Source organism: Lepisosteus platostomus, chromosome 10 (genome assembly GCF_059453375.1).
Source record: "Lepisosteus platostomus isolate fLepPlt1 chromosome 10, fLepPlt1.hap1, whole genome shotgun sequence".
Taxonomy (NCBI): Eukaryota; Metazoa; Chordata; class Actinopteri; order Semionotiformes; family Lepisosteidae; genus Lepisosteus; species Lepisosteus platostomus.
The window spans coordinates 41,234,936-41,251,469 of record NC_142620.1 but is presented as its reverse complement, the minus strand read 5'-3'; the positions used below and the strand labels follow the sequence as shown (position 1 = coordinate 41,251,469).

At 40.5% G+C, this 16,534-nt stretch overlaps 1 protein-coding gene across 1 annotated transcript; it reads left to right on the top strand.

The window, feature by feature from the left end:
- The first annotated feature begins 253 nt into the window (after window positions 1-253).
- uprt (uracil phosphoribosyltransferase (FUR1) homolog (S. cerevisiae)) lies at window positions 254-16,046 on the top strand. Its single transcript, XM_088649016.1, has 7 exons — window positions 254-745; window positions 4,596-4,638; window positions 5,574-5,643; window positions 6,678-6,740; window positions 8,712-8,873; window positions 13,030-13,128; window positions 15,169-16,046. The coding sequence occupies exons 1-7, from the start codon at window positions 441-443 to the stop codon at window positions 15,273-15,275; spliced, it is 849 nt and encodes a 282-aa protein (XP_088505142.1). The 5' UTR covers window positions 254-440; the 3' UTR covers window positions 15,276-16,046.
- The last annotated feature ends 488 nt before the right edge of the window (window positions 16,047-16,534 follow it).

The window sequence follows — 16,534 nt, the reverse complement described above, 5'->3', positions numbered from 1 at the left end:
CAGAGCCAGCTCATTCCAGCGCGATCGATGAGGTGTTACAGTTGGGGGTTTTAACGTAGCTTGTGGTATTCTTGCATATCTATTGGAATAGTGCTGGGTTAAAAGTGAAATATTGCACTGTACTATCCCGTGTTTAAACGTACGTACAGCACTCTTCTTTTTTAAAGAGCGACTTATTTTATTCTATATATTACCGAAACCGGGTTTCCCGTGATTGACTGGAGTCCTAGCCACTCAGAGAGTATTCTACACAGTGATCGCATATCCTGTTACAGCCTGTACTGCTCTCTAGCTACGCGCTGGCCGCCGCATTGATGTCACCGAGACCTCTTCAATGGCTGCGGGGACACGTTGTTTTATTTGTTGCTATTTGTCTTTTTTATTGAAAGCCAAGACCCAGTAGCACGGCTACACAACAGACGGGCACTAGTTCCTGTTCTATGGAAACCTGTACTGACATCAGCATTGCCACGGAGAAGATAATGCCTTGCCATAACCAGCAGCTGAGTAGCACTGCTAACCAAGAGAACGCTGTGATAAGCAGCACGAAGCAGGTCAGGTTTGCTAGCAGTAACGGCAGCTCCGGCAGTAGCGACTCGCCTGTGTGTAATACAGAGGCTGAGGAAGTCCCTGACCCCTGTCAGACGGATATCAGCGGTGAAGCGCTTCGGCAGATCGGGCCGCAGTTGAAACTTCTACCTCTAAATGATCAAATCCGAGAATTACAGACCATCATTAGGGATAAGTGAGTATTCTAAATCAGAGAATTACAGACCATCATTAGGGATAAGTGAGTATTCTAGGATGTGCTTTCGGTCTGATTCTCTTATCTTGACGCGATTGTTAACGTCACTGGTCGGCCGGACGGTAGCAGGGTGAGCAGGACTCAAGCCAGTGCATTACAGTTGAGACAGGAGGTAACCAGGATGCGAGGATGGGTTATGTGGTTTTTGTTCAGGTAGACCGTCCTGTAGGAACCTGTGAATTTAAAGAATAACCTTAAACTCGAATAACATTTTCGATGTCACCTCAAAGTCACGGTTAACAAAGTCACATGTCTTAATGTACCACTAGAATCTAATGCCAATTCATTTTTTTTAATTGGTGATGTAGGATTCGATATTGTAATTTAATGTCCTTTTGTGTCTTTTGACAGCCTCGTTTGGTCTAATGTATGACGCGCGCACAGAGCTGTGTCCACCTCTGCTGCACGCGCTTGGCATACTGATACCACTGTATATCTTTCTGGGGCTGAAATGAAATCCACCGAGGAAATCATTTAATCATTTTATATTAGTATAAAAGACTTTACAAGAGTTAAAATTATAAATGCACTACCAGCATCATTCCATTATAATAAGCGCCCTGATAACTGTTATGCCTACAGTATATCAGATGGTAGCTTGTACAGGATTCTGTAACTAGATTACTAACTTACAGAGATCTTTCAGATCACATCACCCCTAAATTCAATGCTCAGTTATTTTCCTCCTTTGGTCACCAGTAAACGTATTGTTTTATAAAGGAGCTAGAACAATGTACATACAAAGTCATTCTCACCTCCCATAATTAGATCACATCCCGAATTTCACATATTAATAACCACTGCCTAAGATCACATAGCACAGACATTTTGGCAGTTCTGATACATAAACTGTTTTTTTGTGTTTTGCCCATGAGCCTTGCATTGCCTTTCTTTCTATAAAGAATGGGCACTGTGTAAATGGTAGCTGAGTGAATCTCTCATTTTGGCCAGAGTTTGGGCATCAATAACATGTCTGGGAAGTCTGTTCCAGACACTCCTTGAGTAAAGAAGTGTTTTCTATTCTCCATCCTATATTCTTCTTGGGTTCTCAATTGTGACCCTGTGTCCTTGTTTCATTACCTAGTGTGAAAAAATCCCCCATATTGAACCTACTGTATCTCTGCCTGTTAGGATTTTTGTGTACCTGGATCAAATTTCCTCCGTCTCATTTGTTCTAATACTGAAGAGATTTAACTCCCTCAACCTGCCCATTTACAACAGTTCCCCGAGAGCAGCATTAGTTGTTATTGTAGTTCAGGTGGGTAGCTGCGTCAGCATGCGTAGGCTGCAAAGGAACAAGTAATAGGTTTATTCCATGCTGAAAAAAAGAAGAATAAACCTATTAGTTGTTGTTTCTCTTCTTTAACTTTACAAGGTTAAAATATATTTTCTGTGTTCTTTTCTATGTATATATATAAAAAAAACATAATTCATACATGCTGTGAATGAGAATTTGTTCTGAACGGGCTAATGAGGGTTAAAGTAATCATGGATTTTAAGGCTTGTTTCATGTCTCATAACTGAATTTAAATAAGTTTGATGAACTCCAGTCTTTTGGAAGCTGGAGTTTTGCTGGTTTTACAAAACCAGTTACAGCATCATCATAAGTTGATGTTAATTAAGATCAGAAGGGGAAATGAAACAAGAGGGCTCTGCAACTGGAGAAGTGGAGCTACCCACCCCTGCCTAGCTAATGACTGGACCTATCAGTGGGATATAAATAAAGGAGTGTGGTGGGGAGGCATGAGCAGTCCAGATTGTGTAAGCTGTTCACAATGACAAGGCTTTCAGGATTTTAAACAGGCATGGCATAGTGGCACAAAGGTTAAAATTGCTGCCTCAGCACACTGGGGCCAGGGGTTCGATACATGGGGTGCTATCTTTGAGGAGTTAGTAGGTTCTCCCCGTGTTTGCGTGGGTTTCCTCTGAGTGCTCCAGTTTCCTCCAACAGTCCAAAGACATTGTGATTGTTTGCTTGTTTGTGTCCGTGATCCTGTATTGGATGAAGAGATTAGAAAATGGATGGATTTCAAACAATTGTGTAGCCATACAACTTCGAGGTCTGGTTTGACAATTGGCCCATCCAAGGAATTATTTAAAGAATGGCTGTAGATCCCCTTTAACACTTACAGCCCCACCTTTGATTTGGACAGGCTTCGATTTGGGTGGATGCATACAACATCTGCCTTTCCCAAGTTTCATTTGCTATAAAAAGGTGGGTTGACGTTCTCTGGAAAAGGCCGGTGAAAAATTTTTTTGGATTAAAGAAATATAGATTTTACCATCAGAACATGATTCACCTAGCGGAAGACGTGCCTTTGGGAAAATTGAGATCCTGTGAGAATACATTATGGCAGCCTCAAAGCCTGATGGCCATAGTAGATGACAGATTTTACCTGTCAAAAGTAAGTGAAAAAGAATAGGCATCCAATTATCTGTGGACTGTCATCTACATCCAATTGCATAAAACACACCAGAGAGAGGATCATCTTCCAGACACTTGTCTGGAAACATTAATTGGAAGTAATTAATTAAGAAACTTTGCACCTAAGCGCAAATGGGTCATTTTTTCTAAATAGGGCATCACCATTAAAATGTTGCTTGTGCATACATTAGATCACTGTAATATTGATGCTGAAGCTACAATTCCTGTGCTTGTCATTTTTAGTTTTAGAGGCTTATAGATATACACTATTACTGGACTGCACTATTTTATGGTACAGCAGGAGTAGAAATGCTACTTAGTTGCCATCAAGAAAATCGGGCTTTGGCAGTTTCAGTTTACAATGAGCGCCTTAGTGTTTCAGAAGCTCTGTAACTCAGTTGTGCTACTGTACAGAAAGCAGTGTAATGGTTCATAAGGTATATTTAGAAATGCCTCGGGACAAACCAGCATTCTCTTGACATTACCCAGCTTTCCTCTTACACCTTCATTCATTTAAAGCCTTGGTAGTATATACAGTACTTTACGAAAGGATCTCTATTTCCCTCTTCCACTCCCACAACTACAATTGCAACAGGCTCAAGGCAGGATACACCCTGGATGAGATGCCAGTCCATCACAGTGCACACATAGATACAAGCACACACCTACTCACACCAGAGCAAATTTTAACTACCATTATGTTTTTGGACTGTGGGAAGAAACTAAAGCTCCTGAAGGAAACCCAGTTGGGATGGAACTTGGGGAGAGCATTCAAACTCCACACAAATAATATGCCAGGAACGGATGAGCCTGATGAGCCTTGGGCTTCAATGCTTCAAGGCAGCAATGCTAACCACTGCACTAGTGTGCCGATGTAAGATCTCTTACAAATTACAGACTACAGCTGTTTAATTATGTAATGAATCATAAATGCAGTAACAGGCAAAATACAGCTGCGACAGCAATGGATTAGTGACAATACAATAAGGCTGGACATAAGGCATGCTGAAGAAGAGAGTTCAGCAGTCAAATGCTGGAGGAGTAACCTAGGCAGCAGGACATAGAAAGACAACAGGATTTGTAAGTGAGTGTGAAGATGTCAGTTATGAGAAGTCACTTGACAGTACGACAGAGGTGTTACAGTTGTGATCTTTACTGTTTGACGGTGTGGGAGGAGAATGAGCAGATGTGGCAGAAAGGGTTAGAGGTGGAATAGGGAGAGAGGGTAGATTGGAGACAGGAGGGGCCTGAGTGATGGAGATGCTGGACATAGAGATATCAGAGACGGGGAAGTAACAAACAGTTTAAACAGGAGCAGCATGGGAGAAGTTGCTGTCTTCCAATATTTTTTTTGTTCCCTTATAGGACAACCAGCAGAGGGGATTTTGTATTTTGTGCTGATCGACTGGTAAGATAACAATCAGTATTTTCACGTTCTTTCATGCGTTGTAATTGTTGTCACTTGCTTTGATTTGAATAAAAGCTGACAGCCTCTTGAAGCATTTCCTCCGAAGTCTTAATTTTGGTGGATGTCTGATCAGTAGCTTGTTGCTTACCTGGGCCTCTTTAAAAATCACACTCGCAAGGAACAAATTCCTCCAATTTCATCTTCTGCTAAACTAAGAGGAAAAGTGGCATCCACATGTCTGACAGGAAAGAAAAGTGGAAACTGGTCTAGAGTGCTTGTCACACCCCCTTTGTTTTCCTTATCATATAGTCATCATGAGCAGTGAAGTGATAAGCAACCAAAACCAGCAGATTCCAAATGTCTATAAATTCCTGCAAACAGCTCTTGGCATGAGATCTTTTGGTTGTCTGTCTGATGTTCAATGGTAGATCTTCCCCAAAACACCACATAGCTATTCACCATACCACACCTGCTGTAATATTTATTGCTTGTTTTTTGTACAACAAGAAAATTGTATTGTTGTTTTAAATCTCTCATAAGAGCAAACTACAGAGTACATAACTTCTTATACAGAAATAGCTTGACCTATTTGAAATCTGAACTTACAATCAAAGGCAGTTCTACCTAACAGTGATTCTTCAATACTGAATGTAGTGTAATGTTCAGTACAGTATTTTACTAGGGTGAGTTAATTGAAAACAACAACAAAAAAAATGTCCCTTGTGTAAAGAAGCAGGAGAATGGATATCTTCCACAATATAGGAGGTTTTATTTAGGGGAGGAAGAAGATGAAAAGTCAAAGTCTGGGTACAGATATGGTTGCAGTGATGTCATGAGAATATTTTAATAGCACCCCAAACTCTGTGAGTTGCATCTGCCCTGCCTCATCACACTTTTCTTTTACTAGAGTGTTGAAACTGTTTCTTGTCCTACAGATCAGGCTAGTGGTGGAAGAAGGACTCAATCAGCTGCCCTACACTGAGTGCACAGTCACTACCCCAACAGGTGAGACAGCACGAAATCGTCCCCACTCACCCTACAGTGTGGGCACAGTCACTACCCCCACAGGTGAGAGAGCACACAATCAACCTCACTCACCCTACAGTGTGGGCACAGTCACTACCCCCACAGGTGAGAGAGCACACAATCAACCTCACTCACCCTACAGTGTGGGCACAGTCACTACCCCCACAGGTGAGAGAGCACACAATCAACCTCACTCACCCTACACTGTGGGCACAGTCACTACCCCCACAGGTGAGAGAGCACACAATCAACCTCACTCACCCTACAGTGTGGGCACAGTCACTACCCCCACAGGTGAGAGAGCACACAATCAGCTTCACTCACCCTACAGTGTGGGCACAGTCACTACACCCACAGGTGAGAGAGCATACAATAAACTTCACTCACTCTACAGTATGGGCACAGTCACTACACCCACAGGTGAGAGAGCATACAATCAACCCCACTCACCATACACTGTGGGCACAGTCACTACCCCCGCAGATGAGAGAGCACACAATCAACTTCTCTCACCCTACACTATGGGCACAGTCACTACCTCTACAGGTGAGACAGCACACTATCAACCCCACTCACCCTACACTTTGGGCACAATCACTTCACTCATTTTTGGGTATATATAAAATTCTGTTTATTGAGCCAGTGATGCAGGATTAGGATTAGGTTTCTACAGTAAAAAAACTGAATTGTTTTTACTAAACCTGTCGCACCTATGGTGGAAAGCAGTTTCTCAATGCAATTTTTAGATGGTGAAGTGAATCATACAGTAGATGTAAATGTTCATGGCTAATGTGCTCACACAAGGTCTCTTCAGACATGCATTCAGAAAGCACCCTCTAACCATATTTTCGCATGAGAGGAGTTTACCTTACCCTTGTGATTGATTTGGTTTGATAATATTCATGTTGCTGAAAAAATAAGTGGATTGCCTGACTTGCCCAGGATGGTGAGTGGTGAGGCTGAACATTAGACTCCAGCACCTCAGTTCACAGTCATCCTTTCTCTTTCCTTAGGGCACAAGTATGACGGGGTCAAGTTTGAAAAGGGCAACTGTGGCGTCAGTATCATGAGAAGCGGTAAGATTTTAGTCAACTAGAACCTAAAGGGAAAAGAGCACTGCAAGCTGATAGCCTATATTCTGTCTGGTCTTGTCAGTGATTGGTGTCTATTCATCCAAGGTCAGCTGGAAACCAAATTAGTCCGACCTGCTTTCTCATCTAGTATAATCTTGATGCAATATTATAGCGATGGAAATAAGGTGATCCCGTGATCTTTTGGGGATTTTAACATTCTGCGGGTCTTCATCAATGTCATTTTAGCGCCTAATTTTAATGAAAAAAAATCACCATAATTAATGTTCAGCCGCCAAAAAAACTTTGGTAAATTCTAAACATCAGTCATTTTGAGAGTATCTGAGCTGAAAGAAAAATTTTCTGGGTTTCTGGAACGCAGGTATTGGTCTTGAATAATCTGATCTGGCTCATCCCTTCTCTGTCTTTGTCTTTAATACTGAAATTGTGGGGAATGAACATAAAGAAAAAGGCCATATTGTGACAAAATAGGGACAGTTTTTTTAGCAATAGTGGAAGATTTTAGATTTTGTCTAAGCCCATTTTTTTGCTCCTACGTTAAGTTTGCAGCTCAATGCCCAAAGCAACATTTTTCTCAATTTTACAGTTCCTGCACTGACAAACCGAGAGAAACTTAACCACAAATAGACTTTTTGGCAATTCCTGTATTTCCTAAATATCTCATATGAATGAGAAATGTATAAGGAAGACTTGTGAGGGGTGTCTTGAGTATTTCATCCAGTACAGGTTTTAGCACACAGTGAAACTTTGACTCTGTAACCTAGAGATCTCATCTATTTCATTCATTTGCTAAATTTGAGATTCCTTAAGTGCCACTCTCTAATGTTACCTTCATCAAACTGGTAGCATAAACATAAAAATAGTTCTTCATTCCAAATTTTAAGAAAGAAAAGGGACAAAAAGGTTTGTCTCTCACAGTTCAGTACATGTAAATGACAGAGCTACTGTATAGTATCTGCAGCCTGCGGCTACAGATGTGGGAAACCTAATCTTGAATATCTTGCCTTTTTCTTGGTTACTTAAGTATGGTTTGAAGTGAGAATTAATGTTGCTGCATCTTTGTCTTGTTACAGCCACTGTTGAATTCATCCTTTTTAAGACCTACCATGCTATTAGAGGATAGAAAACCAATTATATCAATTTGCCCTTAATGAATACAGAACTTAAAATATTAATTCAGAAAAGGAGAAATCTCCTTCAAAGTGTTTAGTTACTAAGGTTAAGCTATAATAAACACATGACACAAAAACTGCCTCTCCATTAAAAGTAACATCAGAGGTATAAGATCAGATAATTGTTAGTGTATTTGTAATACATATATGACTCTATAAAGTGGTTATTAGTGCAAATAACTGCATTTGCTCCTTCCCAAAAAGGATCCCAAAGCAGTTACTAGTAATTATAACAATTATCTTCCATTCCAAATCAATTCTAAAGGAACCCAAGGCGCTTCTCAGGCAGAAAGGGACTTATTTTGTCCACCAGTAAAATTGCTATCCCCTCTCAGAGGTATATGGCAGCCATTTTGTGAAGTTGTTCAAAGCAAAGCGAATAAGGTAGAGATGTTAGGAATTACTTGAATTAAACTGCAGTGGGAAATTTCTTTAGACCTGGAACCAAGAATTGGTTCATTTTCATGTGTACTCTTTCAAATGGTGACATTAATTCTTACATAACTACAAGCTATTAGGATACTGGCTTAGCATGTCAATTAAGAGAGAGTGCCTTATACAGCACAGTGGACAAAAGACCAATTGACTGATCCACTCCAGCAACTGTCTGATTTTTTTCTGAAAAAATTCAAACACTGGTTTAGCTTTGCTACCAGGTTTAAAGGTGACCTTTTAAATTTGCAAGGCTGGCAAAGGCAGAACACTGGTTGATCAGTTTCCCTCTTACAGGACAGATTTTGAAGGCTGTGAGGCTTGAGCTTTGGTTGTTACTGTATGATTTCAGGTGAAGCGATGGAACAGGGACTGCGAGACTGCTGCAGATCCATCCGCATCGGCAAGATCCTCATTCAGAGTGACGAAGAAACCCAAAAAGCCAAAGTTTACTATGCCAAGTTCCCCCCGGACATTTACAGGAGGAAGGTCCTGCTCATGTACCCTATACTGAGTAAGTATCACCCACAGCTAGAGCTTAATGCAGAGCCTATACTGTGCAGAGCTATGGGGATACAGAGAAAAGTGGGAATGTCTGGACTATCACTCACCAACCCTTCACGCAAAAATGCCAAAATCTCCTATTTATCATCATCCTGCATGCGCTAGGGACAAAACCTAAAACTTTGAATTCATGTCTTAATTTGTGCTGGTTTTCTGAGGTTAAGGGTTAAACTCGAGAATCTTATCAAGCATAAAATGAGTAAAAAGTGACTTGGGAATTTTATTTGTTAATGATTCCAGCAGAAAGAAAATAGCAATTACTATTGTAATAGCCATCTTTGAGTACAACAAGATCCATCTTGAGTGTCCCTGGAGACAGGCTTAGCGAGAGCGAATAAGCTTGTGTTAGGGACGTGAGAAGGGACAGAACAATGTAATAGGAGTTGTCAGACCCAAATAGGGGACAATATGAGACACGATTCCACTCAAAGGATTGGGACACTGATTTTAGAATACAAGATATGAGCATCTGGACATAGAAACAGCATAGGAACTGATTCCTGTTATAAGTAATTCGAATTTCATATGAAATAGCGAATGTGCTTGAAATATACGAGCAGTGAACTGGGGCTCACTCATTGGTCATCAAGAGGGGGTGTGGCTCAAGGCTACTTGGGCTCGCTCTGGGGCAGCCTGGTCCTGTTTACTTTAAGATCCAACTTTTGCTTTCATTTCATGTTTTTCTGAGTGTTAATAGCCCTTAAAATGCCTAAGAAAAGGAAAAGAGTTATGAATGTCAAGTACAGAATGTACTGTGTATAAGCTGTTAAGTGTACAAATACTGTTATGGCTATATGACTCACTTTGTGGAAAAAGGGATTCATACTCTTATAGCTTCATTCAGATTGCTGCAATAAAGGCACAGCCACTTAAATGGGTGTAGTCCAGTGATCACCTAAGTCAAAACCCTGCTAATCAGGATGATTTGCATCATGAGGGTGTTTGGCAATGACAGATCTCATCTGAGATCAACGTTTTGACTTCTTTGTCCTTGTTACCTTGCTTTTTTATCAAAGTAATGAAAGACTAACCACTGGCTTGTTTATTCGCATGAAGATTAACAGTTAAAAATTACTTTCCATACATTTTCCATTGAATAAAATGTTTGTACATGGTTTCACATGACACTTTTCCCTCGTCTGTGCGAACAGCCAGGTATATTTTCATTAGATTCATCACATTGACCTTAGCAGCTCATTTAACGACTTTCAGCATCATTAAGTCAGGCACATAATTACAGCAATCTCGGGAAATTATACAGATCATGTTGGTTGGCCATTAAGGTGATGAATATTTAAATAAAGGACATTTGGACTATAACATTTGAATAAAAGCCATTTGGAAAATAACACTAACAGCAAAATTTTATTCTAGTGTTTTAGCCCATAACCTGTTTTTCTTTTTTCCAAAAGAATTTTGTTTACTTTTAAACTTAACCAAATAACCATTTTAAAAATTTGCTACAAGAACTGAATTTTCTCCTCAGAGACTTTATGCGGTTTCTAAGTCTCAGTCTTGCTGATTAAGTGCTGAATTTCCAAAATATATCTGATTATAAGAGTAGCAGATACTGTAACACGTCATATAAGATATTAATTCTAAAGTTTAACGTGCAGTTGACAGACAATTTTCTTATGATTCACTGAACAGAACAATAGTACTTACATGTGTATAAGTGTGATATTTCTTCTCAGAGATTGTTTCCCTGTAGCTTTTAAAAACGGTAAGTAAATGGTGAAAATCTGACTTTTAATTCAATGCTGGAAGTGTTCAGGCGGGGTCAGTGACTTGGGAGAATATCATGATTAATTACCTGCCTTGTGGTGGTAAAATAAATTACAAATTGGAGTGGGTAATTTTAATTGAAAAGGTCCCTGATGCATCTGACAGAATTTTATTCTCCTTCACTTTGCGTTGGACCAGAAATAAGAGATAAAACAAGATTCTATTGACTACAGGTAGTGGACAAAAAAAAAGGAAACACCAAGCTACTATGGCCTGCACCTCACAACTGGCAACCCATTGAAGCTAAGCAGGTGTGAGCCTTGTCAGTACCTGGATGGGAAACCTCCTGGGAAAAACTAAGGTTGCTGCTAGAAGAAGTGTTAGTGGGGCCAGTAGGGGGCGCTCACCCTGCCGCCTGTGTGGGTCCTAATGCCCCAGTATAGTGACAGGGACACTATACTGTAAAAAGGCACCATCCTTTGGATGAGATGTAAAACCGAGGTTCTGGCTCTCTGTGATCATTAAAAATCCCCGGATAAAGAGTCGGGGTGTTACCCCGGTGTCCTGGCCAAATTTCCCATTAGCCCTTACCAATCGTGGCCTCCTAATAATCCCCATCTATGAATTGGCTTCGTTACTCTGTTCTCATTTCCACTGATAGCTGATGTGGCGTGAGCGTTGTGGCACACTATGGCTGCCGTTGCATCATCCAGGTGGATGCTGCACATTGGTGGTGGTGGAGGGGAGTCCCCATTACCTGTAAAGCGCTTTGAGTGGAGTGTCCAGAAAAGCACTATATAAGTGTAAGCAATTTTTAATTATTACTATTCCCACTACAGGTATCCGATATGGCCTGTAAGTGCTGTGGCAGAGAGTCTTCCATTGTCTGGAATTCTGAATTGATGGATGTGTCACCTTTCTTTCACAAGAATGTCAGTCACCTCATGCCTTGTTGATGGAGGGGGGGAAATGTTTTCTCGGGCATCATTCAAGCATATCTCATAAGTGTTCGATTGAGTTCTGATCTGGTGACTGAGTAGGCTGTGACATTTGGGTAACATCAAAGCCATGCTCTACAAACCACTGGGTGACCACATGTGCTTTGTGGGTGGTGCACTGTCATACTGAAAGACACACTCCCTGCAGGACTGACCAGCACTGACCTTGCCCTCAGAGAGAATGAGTTATCTAAACCATACCAGGAAAATGGACCCCACAACATAATGGAACCATTAGAACCAGAAAAACGCCTTGGATTGACACCAAATATGCACTCATCCATGTGTCAAGAACACAGTGAAGGATGATTCATATAACCATATGACATTTCTCCACTGTTCAGTAATCCATTGTCTGTGCTCTTTGCACCACTACACTGCTAAATGTGCTTTGCTAGGTGTGAAAAGTGGTTTGTGCGCTGTAACCAGTGTATATAACCACTGTAGCTAGGGTATCCTGTTCTGGAGTCCTCAGAAGACAGTTCTGATGCAACTGGCTGCTCATGCCACAGATTGAACTTTTTCAGTTAGTAAGCTATTTTACCTTCCACTTTGAATTCATGCACAGATATCACTATTCTTCAGTATGCCTACTGTTCTGCCTACTGTTGCCTTTTGCTGACAAATTCTTATCCTTGGATTTCCATGCTGACATCACTGACGAAACATCAGTAGATTGAGCTGTCTTGGTTACCGAAACTCCTGCCAATATCCCCTCTTTGAATGTCACTGAGGTCTCTTCTTGCAGCCATACTTGCCTAATTATAGACAAACAGGTCTGTCCTGCATTTGTATATATGACCCTTAGCATACTGGAATGTTTGTTGTTTAATTAACATGAACCGCCTTGTGTGGAAGCCCTTGTTTTCAGTATACTGTTTTGTCCATCACCAGCACTTGCTACTTAAATCCAGATGCTGCTATACAACCCTACTGTATAAGTTTTTTAATATATATATACTGTATACGTAAATGCTAGCATGTCAGTCATTTAGCTGGCATATTTATTCTGAGGATGTTAAAACCCAAACTGGGAAGACATAAAGTTTCAATAAAGTTTCTTTTAGATTTTCAGATGACCTCCGATAAAATTCAAAGTTCAAAGTTCTTGAAATGAAAGCTGCAGTATACCGTATCAAGATGATATATCAGTATGGGTCAGCAACATAAGTGTGCAAAAGGACAGGACAAAAAAAGGTGTCACATCACAGAGGCCTGATGTAACAAGTGGAATACAACTGTACTAGGCTGGGATCTCTTCCTTATTGTTATGAAAGACCTAGATATGTGGCCTTTGAATTACTAAGCAATCAGCTGAGTATGACAGGCCAAATGGCCTAAATCTTATTTGTAAACTTTATATTTTCTTTCACTCCACTGCAGGTACAGGGAACACAGTGATTGAGGCTGTCAAAGTACTGATTGAGCATGGCCTGCAGCCTAAACACATCATACTGCTCAGTCTGTTCTCTACACCTCATGGTACGTAACTATAGATCTGATTTTGCCAATCTTTTTAATGTCCTCTAAGAATCTGTTTAAAAGTTTTTTTTTTTGTAATTAGGCATAAATCTTGTATCCCTATTTTTTCACAAAACAATCTTTTTAGGTATATTTAATAGGTGTTTTGTTTTTGATATTCTCTAAAGATTTCTTTTACTCCCCGGAACGTTTCAATAGAAATCCCACTGTGCTTATGATAAAATCTTCAGGGACTCAGTATGTTTAAAGGCTGCTCACAGCAAAAAGAACTTAATTTGTTGCATTACAAAATGATGTGACAATGCCTGCACAAATGCCACCACAGTTACAATACTCCCAGTCTGTTATGTTAGTTTTTGTGTTTAAGTGGTCTTTCATCTTTCAGACCCCCTCTTGGATCTTAGTTCTCTCCTAGTGTTCCCCTCTCAGGGTGACCTGCACAGTTTTCATCTGTCTGCTTGTCTTTCCTATCTTTTACAACCAACTCACGACCCATTACACTTATTCTGGTCTTCTCACTACCTCTTTCCCATCTTCTTTAATTACCAGGCATGAGAGCATTCATATTTTCTCCATTCACACCCAATTCTTAATCTTCACTACACCAGTCACTACTCACTAACACCATTGGGCACTAGAATATTCAAGTAGACACTAAATGTCACCCAGATGGGAAATCATTGTTATTAAAATCACTCCAGCTCAATTTCCAGCTCTTCTGCCTCATTAAGCACCAGATCTTACTAACAACCTGTACCTCTTATCATAACTAACTATCCAGTCTGATCCTGTTTGGCCAGGGATGCCTCTCACACTTGTATTCCTGACACAGCTGCAGCTGGCTTGCTGTGTTCCCCCTCTCACTTCTCACACTCTGAGACTATCAGTCTGTCTGTTGATGGCAAGCCCCAAGGAGTACTGTGGACTCAGCATGTACTATCTCATCTCTTTCATCTACGGGGAGAAAATACGCTGCTACCTTGCCTAGCACTGCCCTGTTCCTCCAGGTGCTAATGCCTTCAGTCAGCCATGCCAACTCTACTCCATAGCTGTGAATTTCATTCCCATTAAACAACACTCTCCTCTGCAACTCTCACTCTTACTCCTTCCAGACTGAAACCCATTTCCTCCTAACTGGTCATATAAGCCTCTTAATTAGCTGTGAGATGTGACTCCACAAAGAGCCTAAGCTGACAGCTCCTTCCCCCCATGTGGGATTTGCTTCCCTTTTAGTGCTATTTACTCAATCAGAACAGGTGTGGCTCATTCCAGTTTTTTCCCAGTAAAGGTGGTTTTCTCTCAAAGTCACCTCTCACTACCTCACAGATGTATAAAAAAATGGAAGGAGCTTTATTTAAACCTCTGCCCACAGTTGCACCCAATGTGCTTCTCCAGTTAAAGTACCTGTGTAGCAGGGCTCAGTGCACTGAGGAAGTTATGGCACCCTCTTCTGAAGTCTTGGCAGTGTGAAACTCTCCTGCAGCAGAGGACCCAGGCTTTTGGTGTGTTGGAGTTATCTGCTGTCTAGACAGTGGGGCTGTCTGTGCTGGGAGCCTACGACTAGCTGGGATAGAATCCCACTACAAGCTGCATTTGTCACTGTACATCCTGTACCCAAGCCTGTGCGAATCTGAGTTTGGGCTCGTCTACTGGCACCACAGTTGTCTAAGCTTCAGCCCCCAGTTGGGTCACTTGGCACTTTCCAACACCTGCAAAGTTGTGCTGTTGTTAATATTTGTGGTACATCTGTCCTGTCATTGAGGCTGTAGCTCTCCACTTGGTTCTGAGGCAGACGGAGTGCCAAGTTATATGTTGTATTTGACACCTAAACCATATTTATCTGTCCTGAGGGACTATGAGAGTTATTGCAGTTAGCTGTGCTGATTAAGAAATTCTGATTGGGCTGGAGGATGTTAAAAAAAAAATCAAATCTAAATTTCCAACAAAAGACAGACTATCACTGCCACTAAGCACAGCACTTCTATGTTGTAACCCAGTAAAACGGTCACAAGGTTAACATTTTTATCTTCTGTTGCACAGGTGCAAAGTCAATCATCCAGGAGTTTCCAGACATCACAATCCTCACCACTGAGGTGCACCCTGTGGCTCCCACGCATTTTGGACAGAAATATTTTGGGACAGATTAATAAGTGATGCCTTCTAGAAATGCACATGCCATTATAACTCTGTTGACTGTCTGCTTTTCTTTTTGTATTATTTTATTGTCCTTAAAAGAAGTTTTTTTTTAACTTGATTTGGCATTTCCTTGGATTTGCTTTTTATGACTTACCCTCTCATATTTACTCTGGAACAAAGTTAAGCATTTCTCATAAGCACATTCCATACAAGTGTTCAGGAAATGGTGTGCTTTGGTGGGCTGCTGCATACTGTGTGCTCTGATCTTATTTATTTCTTTCGGTAGTCTTATATAGTTGATTGCGACAGATTAAAAAGTTTATTTATAGCTCTCCGCTACTTTACTTCAATCTCTTATCATCACCAATTTTAAATAAACAAAGTTTAAAATCATGCCAGCCATGAAGACTATACTGTCTTTCAAAAGATAACCTCTGCTGCATTCTTGGTGTTTCCTTTTGACGGGCTCCTAGTTAATTTTATCTTGATTAATTGCTTTTATGTGTTAATGCAGGCACAGACAACAGCAGAGCAAGTTTATATGTTCTGCTAGGAAACATTGCTTTAATAAAACAAAAACATTTTATTTGTACAAAGATATCCTGGCATACAAAATAAAGAGTTGGTACAAAAAGAGTTGATAGTTGGTAGGAAGAACTAATTTGATAATGATAAGAGGCAACCTTTAGAATATGATTGGGGACACAGCAGTTGTGAGTTCATTTGTGTGTCATGTGCTGTTGTATGGAATTAAAACGTCTGTAATGAACACGTTCTATGTATGGATGTTGTTGGGATTAATTACAAAGCACGGATAGCACAAAGAATATTTTAAGGAAGACCATTTCTTCCAAAGTTGCCATCAAAAATGCAAAACCCATCTAAATACATCTAATAGTAAAAAAAACTGACTAATATATGGTCAAGTTATAAATGGCACTGTGGACATTACTGGGAGCAGTGCAGAGAAATATAGGGCTGCTTCATACTCTTAGTTCAGTAAATGCTAGATAAACTGACATTTACTTCTGGCCTCAGGTGTTCCTAAGCTCAAGTATCTACTGTACATCACCACGAATAGGATCACTGAAGCAATCATGAATGTCACGCTGAAATGAATTCCTCATTTATGCTTTTAAAAACTATGTTCAAGAAGTGATGAAAGGATGGCAGTAGAAGGAGAACACAAGTTTCCACTGGATGAAAGTCCAGAATTCCAGAACCTGGATTGTGATTAGTTCAAGATATCCAAAGGTGGGGAGACAAAGTA

What these genes read in the sequence shown, in the direction of transcription:
- uprt (XM_088649016.1), top strand. Translation starts at nt 441, where the DNA reads ATGGAAACCTGTACTGACATCAGCATTGCCACGGAGAAGATAATGCCT. An exon ending in CACAGTCACTACCCCAACAG is followed by an intron (nt 5,644 to 6,677) that starts GTGAGACAGCAC and finishes CTCTTTCCTTAG; the next exon opens with GGCACAAGTATGACGGGGTC. An exon ending in TCTGTTCTCTACACCTCATG is followed by an intron (nt 13,129 to 15,168) that starts GTACGTAACTAT and finishes TCTGTTGCACAG; the next exon opens with GTGCAAAGTCAATCATCCAG.